Here is a 13,462-nt window from a genome sequence, read left to right on the forward strand (position 1 = left end):
TCTAAAAGCCTAACCGGCCTGTACAACGTAAAGGTGGCGGTACCTCCTCCAGACTGCCCCCTGCCTGGGTGGAGAGGGAGCGCGCTCTGGGCCTCCTGGGGGGGAAGAGGGACACGCTGGGGCCCACCTGACGCCTCACACGACTACAGTCACTGGGCAACTGGAAGGCACAGCGCTTATGGAAGTCTAGCTCACAACCTGGAGAAGAGAGAGAGAGAGAGAGAGAGAGAGAGAGAGAGAGAGAGAGAGAGAGAGAGAGAGAGAGAGAGAGAGAGAGAGAGAGAGAGAGAGAGAGAGAGAGAGAGAGAGAGAGAGAGAGAGAGAGAGAGAGAGAGAGATGAGACAAAATATGGATATGAAACAGACAACAGTAACTGAGGCAACAACTGGGACACTATAGATCTCTATTTCAAAAATAGAAACCAGTCAAGTACACCGTAGTCAAGTACATCGTAGTCAAGTACATCGTAGTCAAGTACACCATAATCAAGTACATCGTAATCAAGTACATCGTAGTCAAGTACACCATAATCAAGTACACCATAATCAAGTACATCGTAATCAAGTACATCGTAATCAAGTACATCGTAGTCAAGTACATCGTAGTCAAGTACATCGTAATCAAGTACATCGTAGTCAAGTACATCGTAGTCAAGTACATCGTAATCAAGTACATCGTAGTCAAGTACATCGTAGTCAAGTACATCGTAATCAAGTACATCGTAGTCAAGTACATCGTAATCAAGTACATCGTAGTCAAGTACACCATAATCAAGTACATCGTAATCAAGTACATCGTAGTCAAGTACACCATAATCAAGTACATCGTAATCAAGTACATCGTAGTCAAGTACACCATAATCAAGTACATCGTAATCAAGTACATCGTAGTCAAGTACACCATAATCAAGTACATCGTAATCAAGTACATCGTAGTCAAGTACACCATAATCAAGTACATCGTAATCAAGTACATCGTAGTCAAGTACACCATAATCAAGTACATCGTAATCAAGTACATCGTAGTCAAGTACACCATAATCAAGTACATCGTAATCAAGTACATCGTAGTCAAGTACATTTGAGTCAAATACACCGTAATGAAGTACATTGTAATGTCAAGTACACCGTAGTGAAGTACAGCGTCATGGATACGGTGGCTCTGAGTGACAGTAAGCAGGCTTGCCTTCACACTTCAGCCCCCACAACATCTCTCCACAGTGGTGACAGAAGGTAGGTGTGCGATACGATTGGACCACCAGGGAGTGTGGGCGGGTCTTCAGCTCAGTCAAAGTAGCTGTTCCTGGTTCAGATTAAAATGAGTAGAAAGAGAGGTTCAAAAAAGAAATATATATATAATGTTCAAGTTCAAGTTCTTTATTGTCAAATACACAACAATACAGGCTGAGGGGCATTGCAGGTAATGCAATTCTTGTGTTTAGAGCTCAGACTCAACAGTGCACAATTAAGAAGCAACAATGAATACAAGAATGGTAACAATAAGTAGTAGGATACAATTAAATAAAATATTAAATTAGGTAAAATAAAATAGTCAATTATTTACAGAAAGTGATGCAAAGATTTTCAGGAACTGTGGCTAATCTGAGCCATAGAGCAGGAGGTTAAAACCTTCAACGTAATATTCTGCTATCTTATGCTGACACACTTATTTACCATTTCAATAAAAAAACGTTCCCATGACTTTTCCATAACTTCACAAGCTTTACTGTGGGTAGGAGTTGGAATGGTGCAGGAAATAGCAACCACCACACAGTTTCACCTTACAACTCCTGTAATTTACATTTTCTAATTTACATTTAATTTGTGAAATTTAATTTGAAACCTTTATTTAAACTCGAAAGGCAACTGAGGTTTCCCTCAATTATAGTCACGTCGAGTGTACATACAGAGTTAAGCAAAAAAAGGTATATACAATCACACAGAATATAAACTCATAACAATAAGACAAGTAAGGATAACAATCAATTAAAACATGTACAACTTGATTGACAACGGTTGGATATCAAGGTTTTAAACTCTGCAACAGAGAGAATCTCAAGCTGACTGTTGGAGTTCATTCCATGAGCTAGAGGGGCATCATAGCAAAATGCAGATTTACCCTGTTCAGAGCAAACTCAGGGGACCAGCCAGTCACTAGAACGTAGGGCTGGGCGATATAACGATAAAAAAATATATCAAACAAAATAAATAAAAATGTTTAATTAAAAAAACAAAATTGTGACCTGCAACAGGGCAGTTTTAAAACCAGAGACAGTGGACAGACTTGTCTTTCTTGCCTGCAACTTAAAGTAATGGCTTTGCTTGTCCAAATGACAATACTGACCAAATTGAGATTTATTTTTCTCTTGTCCATTTATTTAGTTTGCTTTCTAATTTAAAATACAGTTTGAAACCGTCTGTACACAGTAGGCTATGTGTGCTAGCAGAGCTAGACTCCAGTCACAAGTCACGGTGCACATGTGCGGTGGTTTGTCCACCAAAAAAGCGCCAAAAGATCGAAAATAAACTAGCAGAGCCAGAACTGTTCAACTCCCCTGGAGCCACAGCCAGCAGAGAAGCCGGTTTACTTTCGCTGCAGCCTGAGAACTGGAGTGTGAGGGGATGTAACACTAAAGATGGCGGCAACGACAAAGAATTGCTGCAAAATAAACATACATCTGTTGTTTTTACTTATAACAATTCCGATAATTATCGATATCGAGAAATATGATAACATTATCATATCGTTATCGCGATATGATTTTTTGCCATATCGCGCAGCCCTACTAGAACGGGTTCCATAGGTTCCAAAATCCCATTCCAATAATGATGTAGTATGAGCAGGTAGCTTACCAATAATGATGTAGTATAAGGAGGTAGGTAACCAATAATGATGTAGTATAAGGAGGTAGGTAACCAATAATGATGTAGTTTAAGGAGGTAGCTTACCTATAAGGGCCTTAAAAATGTACAAATACCAGTGTTTGTTGCACCTCTCCATCAGTGAGGACCAACCAAAATAAATGACTAACACATGACCATTTATGATTTAAAATTTCCAGGACTTTTTCAAATGTTTGTGGATATGAAAATGATTTTCTAAAACATTTACAGGCACCAGGAAAACACATAATAGTACCATAACTTTTCCACGATTTTCATGATTTTCATGTGGGAAAAGAGGCTACACTTTCCAAGTGTAGTTCAATCTATTACCACCATGATAGGACCACGAAAAGGATGAATTGACCTCTTCTGACCTGAGAGGATGACCTCGATGAGGTTGCCGTCCTGCAGTGCATCCTGGTCCGCCAGGCGGTGCAGCAGGTGTCCCGGGCCGGGCTGGTGTCGGAACAGGAGGATCTTTTCCCCGGCGCCGACCACAGTGCAGTTTGGAGCCTGGTGAGACATGAAGGAGGAGATATTGGTACACAGGTGTGCCTATGACTGGGCCACACCTCAGGCTCTGCCAAGAGAGTCTGGAGATTTTTTTTTTTTTTATCCACTTTTTCTCCTTATTTTCTATTTTTCTCCCATCCCAATTTCGTATTGCCAATTCTCCCCTCCCCGGTCTTGAACGTTGCTAGACTATGCCTCCCACTGGTCGGCTGTAGTGAGGATAGAAGCCTTGCATCACGTGTCCCCTCCGGTACACGAGGAGGCAGCCTGTCGCATCTTTTCACCAGACAGCGTGGACTCTCAGTGGCGAGGAGTAACGTGTGGGAGGCTCACGCTGCCCCCGATACATCCTGTCTCTGCTGTACAGGCGCACCAACCGACCTGTAGGAGTCGCTGTCCACAACGTCCAGATTACCACCCATCGACTTTCCACCCGCCACCTCTGCCAATTGAGATAGTGACGACTGGCCCAAGCCGCAGGCAATGCCGACTCGGGGAGTCGAGACCGGAGTCTCTTGCATTGGTGATGAGCGCAATCTCCGCTACGCCACCCAGTCGCCTGAGTCTGGAGAAATTCACAGTATAATAAGTTACTAAACCTCCAACCAAACGTCAGACCGAAAGGAAAAATTTAAACAACGTGCTATATCAAGCAGGGCTTTGGCACGGTTTTGCACACATTAATTTAGTTTGACAGTTACTGAGAGTGATCCCTGATATTCATCATTAGCAGACCGGCACAAGATCTGGTCTGAGATCAGATGAGAGATAACTACTTTAGCTGTGACTTTCTGCCAGACGCGCATCACCGAACACAGCCGGCTAATCTCTCCAGCCGCCTCTCCGCCCTGCCGTCCGTCAAAGCAGCCAGAGACAGACGCTGACAAGCCGACAACCAGACAGCAAGCAGGAGAGGTCTGGTGGAAGCTGAGAGAGTGGGAGGGGACCTTCAGTCACCGTCATGATCAGACGGATACAATAAAATAGTCAATAATTTACAGGAAGTGATGCAAACATCTTCAGGAACTGTGGCTAATCCGAGCCACAGAGCAGAAGACTTAAGAAGGACCTTCAATGTAATATTCTGGGATATCTTATCCGAACACAGGGCTCCCACACTTATTTTCCATTTCAATTTAAAAACGTTCCCATGACTTTTCCATAACTTCACAAGCTAGGTATAATGTTTATATCTTGCTTGATCAGTGTGGCCTCAGTGTGTGTGTATGGGTGAGAGAGAGAGAGGGAAAGACAGAGAGATGAGACATCAAAGGGGATGTGAAACAGGGGCGCGTCTGGGTAGTGTAGAGGTCTAAGCACTCGCCTACCACTGCATAGACCCAGGCTCAATTCCCAGCAGCGGTACCTCTGGCTTAGTCAGTCGTGCCTACGAACACAGTTGGCAGTGTGGTCAACTGGTCGTTGCAACAGCGACTCCTACTGGTCGGTCAGTTCAGCAGGGAGGGGATCTGGTGGAGATAGTGTGAACCTCTGTGCGAGTTACACTGGCTCAGTGAAACTCCTCGCTGCCAGGTGAAAAGAAGCGCCTGGCGACTCCACAAGTATCAGAGGAGCCATGTGGTAGTCTACACCCTCCCCAGACCGACAGTAGGGCAGCATGTGGTAGTCTACACCCTCCCCAGACCGACAGTAGGGCAGCATGTGGTCGTCTACACCCTCCCCAGACCGACAGTAGGGCAGCATGTGGTAGTCTACACCCTCCCCAGACCGACAGTAGGGCAGCATGTGGTAGTCTACACCCTCCCCAGACCGACAGTAGGGCAGCATGTGGTAGTCTACACCCTCCCCAGACTGTCAGTAGGGCAGCATGTGGTAGTCTACTGTACACCCTCCCCAGACCGACAGTAGGGCAGCATGTGGTCGTCTACACCCTCCCCAGACCGACAGTAGGGCAGCATGTGGTGTCTACACCCTCCCCAGACCGACAGTAGGGCAGCATGTGGTAGTCTACACCCTCCCCAGACCCACAGTAGGGAAGCATGTGGTAGTCTACACCCTCCCCAGACTGTCAGTAGGGCAGCATGTGGTAGTCTACTGTACACCCTCCCCAGACCGACAGTAGGGCAGCATGTGGTAGTCTACACCCTCCCCAGACCCACAGTAGGGAAGCATGTGATAGTCTACACCCTCCCCAGACTGTCAGTAGGGCAGCATGTGGTAGTCTACTGTACACCCTCCCCAGACCGACAGTAGGGCAGCATGTGGTCGTCTACACCCTCCCCAGACCGACAGTAGGGCAGCATGTGGTAGTCTACACCCTCCCCAGACCCACAGTAGGTAAGCATGTGGTAGTCTACACCCTCCCCAGACCAACAGTAGGGCAGCATGTGGTAGTCTACACCCTCCCCAGACCGACAGTAGGGCAGCATGTGGTAGTCTACACCCTCCCCAGACCGACAGTAGGGCAGCATGTGGTGTCTACACCCTCCCCTGACCGACAGTAGGGCAGCATGTGGTAGTCTACACCCTCCCCAGACCGACAGTAGGGCAGCATGTGGTAGTCTACCGACAGTAGGAATGCACAACGATAAGGAATGGAATTGGCATGACGACAAAATTGGGAGATGAAAAAAAGATGAAAAGATGAAAAGGGGGGGGGGGGGAAGGAAATGGGTCAATCATGTCAAGAGTCAAGAGTCACTTTATTGTCCCATCAGCTGGGAAATTTGCCTTGGGCTTACACCCACACTACAGCCACAGACACATACATACAGACATGACACAACACAACTGACTCCAAACAGAGGAGATACACAATATAAAATATACAGTAAAGTACCTGCACAGCAGGATGTCTGGCAACACCACATTAGAATAGTATACCCAAATATCGGTTATCGAATATCAATAATATAACAACCAAATATCAGTTATTCGATAATTGCCATTCATCTGGCACTATTTAAAAGTTTAACTGAGATCGGAATAAAGGAGTTTTTAAACCTATTTAGTCTAGAGCGTGGAACTCTAAACCTCCTCCCCGAGGGCAGTAGCTCATACTCGGCATGTAAGAGATGGGAGGGGTCCGAGACTATTCTATTGGCTTGCCTTAGAGTAGCCTGTTCACAAATAGACTGCAGGGATGGGTGACGTTTCACCCCTATGATCTTCCATGCAGTCTGCATCAGACGGACCAGTTTGGACGTTAGTTGTACAGACAGGTTACCAAACCAAGCTGTAATACCGTATCTGATGAGACTCTCTAATACAGATTGGTAGAAAAGTAACATACATTTTTGATCTACACCATGAACTCTAAGGCGATGTGTCCGGAGCTCTACCCATGTAGCCACGCTGCCAGACACTGTGCGTGTTACTACCTGCTTGTACTTGACAACACATCCTGGGTCTTGGCATACAAGCAACAGCCCGTCACACAGCGAATCCATGTGTACATGCATGACATAAACAAGAGATAATAATAATAATAATAATAATAATAATAATAATAATAATAATAATAATAATAATAATAATAATAATAATAATAATAATAATAATAATAATAATAATAATAATAACTGTATTTGTATAGCACCTTTCTTTTTTGTGATAACATTTATTTTTAATTTTTTTGACAACACAACATCAACAATAACAATAATGACAAGATAATAAGAAATAAGAAATACAGACCAAAACGTAACTAATAAATACAAAATACAAGATACCAAGTAGAAAATAAAAACTCCGCAAACAACACAAAAGACATTAGACAATAGACATTGAACAATAGACATTTCCTAAAATTACATATAAAACAAGCATAAAAAGATAGCAGCAAAGTAAGGCAAATCACGACTTGAATTAAAAAACGATTCATATATTTAGTCAGCCGGGCTTTTAAATATTTTTTATAATTTTTTTTTATACCTGTGCACATGAAATGTATGATTTTCTAATACCTTTTAAGGCCTTACATTGAAAATTATTAATTTAATAAGTTTTAAGACTTTGTAATGCCCTGCAGATACCCTGGACACATGGTGGTAACCTACAAGCGTGTTGCAGACATGCACTGAGATACACACACAAATAAACTCTTCAGGGCTGTTGGCTGGAAATGGTTCCAAAGATCGAAGGGGAAGTGAGCGTGGTGTGTGTGTGTGTGTGTGTGTGTGTGTGTGTGTGTGTGTGTGTGTGTGTGTGTGTGTGTGTCTGTATGTGTGTGTGTGTGTGTGTGTGTGTGTGTGTGTGTGTGTGTGTGTGTGTGTGTGTGTCTGTATGTGTGTGTGTGTGTCTGTATGTGTGTGTGTGTCTGTGTGTGTGTCTGTATATGTCTGTGTGTGTGTGTGTGTCTGTATGTGTAATGTATGTGTGTGTCTGTCTGTGTGTGTCTGTGTGTGTGTCTGTATGTGTGTGTGTGTGTGTGTGTGTGTGTGTGTGTGTGTGTGTGAGTGTGTGTGTGTGTGTGTTGGAAGGGGAAGATGCCTGCCGACCGCACATCCCCTCTGACTGACTCAGTATTGAGGCCACTAGTGTCAGATGGCATTAACATGGTAAATGGTGCGGCGGGGGCGGAGCTGAGCGATCATGGAGTAGACGTGTTTTCACATGAGCTCCCTTCTACCGTGCTGAATATACGTTTCTCCCCATTAGTCTTTATTTTATTTTTATTTGTTTTTTATCTGTTTGCTAGGTCGTCGTGTTTAGTATACATTCATCAACTTTTTTCGACTTTCTACGATGGCGGGGGTGGAAACCAGAGCCATGAAAGAGTTAGGCACGACACCGACACCGCCGAGCATGGCCGTACCGTCTCCCGCTGTCGGGGAGTTAAGCGAAGCTGTGCTCTTGGTCATGACCAAGCTACACGCAGAATCTGAGACACGCATCGCTGAAGCACAGAAGAAAGTACACGCAGACTCTGAGGCACGCATCGCTGAAGCACAGAAGCAAGTGCTGGCGGATTTCTGTATCAGCCTCCGTCGTGAGATATCAGAAGAAATACGGCTGGCGGTAGTCCCGCTGACAGACAAGATGGAGACGATTCACGCTGCCTCATCGGCTAATGCTAACGAACTAGCCATGCTAACGACGGAGGTATCATCACAATGTGAGAAGATGGCGGGTCTTGAATCCGCCCTGCTGGCTAGGCAGGCTGAAGTCAACAAACTACAGTCGGCGATGGAGGAGATGCAGTCCCGGGATAGACGCCACAACGTCAGGATTGTTGGAGTACCGGAGACCAGCGGTGAAGGCCGTCTCTCTGAGACCATGCCCGAACTGCTGCAGAAGATACTAGGGACGGACGTCCTCCCCTCGCCTCCTATCTGTGAGTCGGCTTACAGAGCGGGCAGGTTTTCTCCCGGCGTGAACAAAGAACCGAGGCCCATCATAGTCAAGCTGAACAGACTCCAACAGAGAGAAATCATCATGCGGTCGGCTCGTACCAGAAGGGGTACTCTGAGGTTTGGCGATCACAAAGTGGCCATTTTCGAGGACTTTACACCGGAGGTTCAAGCTCAGAGAGCCGAGTACAAGGTGGTCCTGACTAAGCTATGGAGACTAGGCCTGAGGCCCACGTTATTCGCTCCCGCGAAACTATCTGTGTTGGAGAAGGTCGGTGGTCAGCGTTTGTTTTGGTCGTTGGCTAAAGCGAAGGAATATCTCGCGAAGACACCCGAGTCTGTTGCTTGATATCTATGGAGGGTGAGTGACTTGGCGGTTTGGGCCTATATACATTGATTAGGTCGACTATTCACAAACACTTGCTGTCATGCCCAGACATGCTAACTGTCCTCTGCCCATCCAACTAGCGGGGCTTCCCAATGACTTCTGTTACTTGCTAAAGCTGACCTCATGGTCGTACTTGTGTATCGCCTCTTTGGAAGCTAACGAGCTAGCTGAACAATGTACATAGTAGGCTAACGTGCTATCCGGATTCGTCACTAGCTTACGCGCTAGCCTCGGGCTAGCCAGCGGGCTTCGACTATGGTCTGCGCTGAGACATTCGTTAATGGTTACGTATTTTGGTTGCTGTTGCTGTTCAAAGGGACATTGGTTTGCACAGTTCAAGAGTGACCGAGTCCCTAACTAACTTCTGGTATGCTTTTTATTTTTATATCCAGGTTGTTTTGAGCTTTGGTGATCCAAAGTAGATACCAAGGTCGGTTGAATATGCATAAACAATATTTGATAACAGGTTGGGTCGGGTATGGCTTGCACTTAATGGCTATATGGTTATATGGCTTGCACTCTAACCATTACCCTCTCTTCCTTTCTTTTTTCTTTCCTACTGTCGCTGTTTTTATGTCATCCATATGCGCGATTTAAATGTGATCCGGTTCTACCTTGGACTAACTACTGACAAGCCTTAATTTTGTTTTGAATTTTCCGTGAGGCACTTATGCTATAACGTTGATACATTAATATGCAGACTCCAGGGTAGATGGTTACAGGTTGATGCTGAGTAATTATATAATAATTAGTGTCGCTGTTTTAAGGGCAATTGAATGAGCAATTAACCTGTGACCCGAACCTGCCTTGGACTATCGGCTGGGATGCTTTAATTTAATTTTGTATTGAATTTTCCTATATGTTTTAATGGCATTTGAATGAGCAATTTAAATGTGATTCGATCCTACCTTGGACTAACTGCTCCGACCGATATCTTTATTGAAACAATGTATGATGACAGGTGGTGTCAGGTGTTGCCTATTACCATCCCCGGATTGATTAATGAATGATTGTGTTTAATTCTAATCTTACATAGGTTGGGTCATTTCAGCCGTTGTGCCTGATCAGAGGGACGGCTAAAGGGGTGCACTTTGACCATAACCCTTTTTTTTCCTTCCTCCTTTTTTTGTCATTGTTTAATTGACACTGTTCACACAATTTTGCACAATTAACCTGTGACCCGAACCTGCCTTAGACTATCGGCTGGGATGCTTTAATTTAATTTTGTATTGAATTTTCCTATACCTTTTTGGGCTATAACAATGTGATGTTGAAGCGCAGATTCCGAAATAGAGGGCTGCAGGTTGATGCGGAGTTATTAATTAATAATGGCTATTTTTACCATTATGGTTTTCTCATGTTGGGGCCAGGGCTCAGGTGGTTTTCGACCGATATCTTTATTGAATTTTATTTTATTATTATTTGTGTTTATTGGACTAGTGGGGGTTTACTCAGGGGTTTATCTAGAGGGGGGTGGGAGTGGGAAGCGTCTTATTGATCCATGTCTCTAGTGGGAAGTGATAGGAAGATGACCATCCTCAGTGGGTGGGGCATAGGGTGGGGATTGGAGAGTGGGTATAGAGGAACTTATAGTAGGACGGGTGGGTTAGGGTTTAGAGTAGAAGGAGGGGGGGTTGTAGCTGGGGTGGTATTTTTATGTGTTCTATGTACTGTTGTCTTATATATGTGTAAGTGTTCCTCCTCTGAACTCCTGGGATTGACCGTCCGGGCCCGCCGGGATCGGCACCTCTGTACTCAGCCTGGCTGCACGGGTATGTTCTCTACGCACTTATACAAGCTCGACCATGGCTAAATTGAATATTTTAATTTGGAACGCAGGAGGGCTTAACGCCCCACACAAGCGTGCCAGTGTCCTTTGGCTATTGAAGAGGAGAAATATTGACCTTGCTCTCCTTAGTGAGACGCATTTAATGGTAGGTGACGTGTCAAGACTGGCAAATCGGCAATATCACGTTATCTCCGCATCCTCAGCCGATGATAAGACGAAAGGAGTAGTCATAGTTACAAGACGTAACCTTGATATCAAAATCTTGGATGTATGGTCGGACACGGAGGGAAGGATTACTATAGCAAAAGTTGAATTCTTGCATAGGAAGATGGCTATAATAGCATTGTATGCTCCTAACACATTTGACTCAGCGTTCTATAATACAATCACGAAGAATATGTTGGAACTTAATGGATACGCTCTCATTGTGGGTGGCGATTTTAATGCGTGCTGGGATGCGGAGATGGATAGGTCTGGGCCCTCTGAAACGAGCGACCAGAAACGGGCCTCTAAGGCCCTCAGGATGTGGGCCAAAGACACGGGGCTCTCAGACCTCTGGCGCTTATGCAACCCCACCCTCAGAGATTACTCTCACCTGTCAGCCAGACACAAAAGCTTCTCTCGAATTGACTATGCATTCGCGTCCCCTAATATGTTTGATAGTTTCGATGTCTCATTGGTTCCCTTGGCTCTCTCAGACCACAAGGGGATTTTCCTTACGGCAACCTTTGGCAGGCTCTCCGCAAGAGCTCCCAGATGGCGTTTTAATTCGACCTTGCTAAAGAACGATGACTTCTGTTCTGAGTTCAGGAGTAAACTAGCTGAATTTTTGCAGATCAACGTTGGCACAGTAGAAGACCCTAGGGTCCTGTGGAACGCATTGAAAGGATTCATCAGGGGTCATGTCACACTATTTGCCTCCAATTTGCGAAAATCCCGGTCAAAAAAGCTAGAAGGACTGGAATCATTATATGCGGACCTATACGCATCCTTGCAAACTGACTATAATGAACGACTAAACACACAACGTAAGATAGTCAAAAAAGAAATAAACTCCATACTTAAACAACAGTCTGAGTTTTTGATACACAGGACAAGACAAAATTACTATTTTCACGGCTCCAGACCTAGCCATCTATTGGCAATGAAAATACGATCAAATGATCATTTCTCAGATATCCCCTCGATTAGGACGAGCCAGGGTGCAGTCACTACTGATTCGAAAAAGATCAATGACACTTTTAAAGAGTTTTACTCACAGTTATATAGCTCAGAGGGTAATCTGGATGACTCTAGATTTGAATCGTTCATTGGCGGGCTTGAGATACCCCACATTTCTGAGGAAGAGGCCAAGGAACTGGGGAGACCGATTACTCTCGTAGAATTGAGGGAGACTATTGTTGAAATGCAGAGGGGTAAGGCGCCAGGCTGGGATGGTATTCCACCCGAAGTGTATTTAGCTTTCTGGGACCAACTGGGTCCATTGATGCTCGATATGATCAATTACGCTATCGAACAAGGGGAGTTCTCAAGAGATGTCAATATGGCGTTGATTTCTTTACTTCTCAAAAAGGACAAAGATCCCAATGATTGTGGTAGCTATAGACCCTTGAGTCTTCTCGGGGCCGATTTAAAGGTGTTTGCCAAGGTGCTGGCCCGTCGCCTGCAGAAATTTATGTCTGTATTGGTACACTGCGATCAAACTGGTTTTATCCCGGGGCGTCTGGCTGCAGATAATCTTAGGAGGCTGTTGCATGTAATCGATAACAGTAAAGACAATACAACTCCATCCACAGTTCTGTCTTTGGATGCCATGAAGGCGTTTGACAGACTTGAGTGGTCATATCTGTGGAAGGTACTTGAGGTCATGGGTCTTGGAAAGAGTTTTATTCATATGATTAAAGTCCTGTATGCCTCGCCGTCTGCGATGATACTGACAGGCAAAAACTGTTCCACACTCTTTCCAGTCTCCAGATCTTCTAGACAGGGTTGCCCTCTGAGCCCGGGACTGTTCGCGCTTTCCCTCGAACCTTTGGCCCAATTTATTAGGCAATCGGAGGACATCGTCCCCATAATGGTCAACAATACTCCACACAAAATTGCTCTCTATGCGGATGACCTGCTGATTTTCATGGACGACCCCTCCCGGTCGGCCACAAAATTATTGAGGATAATCGACGACTTTGGTAAATTGTCAGGTTTTAAGATTAACTGGAACAAATCAGCCTGCCTACCTCTTAATGAACTGGCCAAGGCGGTACGACTACCAGCTGATATCCCCATAGTAGAACATTTCAAATACCTGGGCATAGAGATATTCCCCACGCTGAACCAAACTACTAAGTACAACTTCACGGGTACTTATGATAAAATACGCCAGGATCTAGACAGGTGGTCGTCCCTTCCTAACTCCTTACAAGCCCGGGCTTCCATAATCAAAATGAACATCCTGCCTAGGATAAATTTTATTAGCTCAATGCTCCCCCTGCCCCCTCCAATAGACCACTGGCGCAAGGTACAATCGATGGTATCTAAGTTTGTCTGGAATAACAAACGCCCGAGAATCAAAAGGGC

General features: G+C 44.9%; 1 protein-coding gene across 1 annotated transcript in view; it reads right to left on the bottom strand.

Annotated features, from left to right (window-relative positions):
- Positions 1–13,462, bottom strand: part of prkd4 (protein kinase D4) — a gene marked incomplete at both ends in the record, with an annotated part of 69,957 nt that overhangs the window by 50,883 nt on the left and 5,612 nt on the right. The window contains 3 exons of the mRNA XM_084312164.1: positions 44–198; positions 1,172–1,303; positions 3,261–3,399. Of these exons, the coding sequence (XP_084168290.1) occupies positions 44–198; positions 1,172–1,303; positions 3,261–3,399 (426 nt within the window). The remainder of the gene's footprint in view (positions 1–43; positions 199–1,171; positions 1,304–3,260; positions 3,400–13,462) is intronic.

This window comes from Notolepis coatsorum, assembly GCF_963971535.1.
Source record: "Notolepis coatsorum genome assembly, chromosome: 4".
NCBI classification, from domain to species: Eukaryota; Metazoa; Chordata; class Actinopteri; order Aulopiformes; family Paralepididae; genus Notolepis; species Notolepis coatsorum.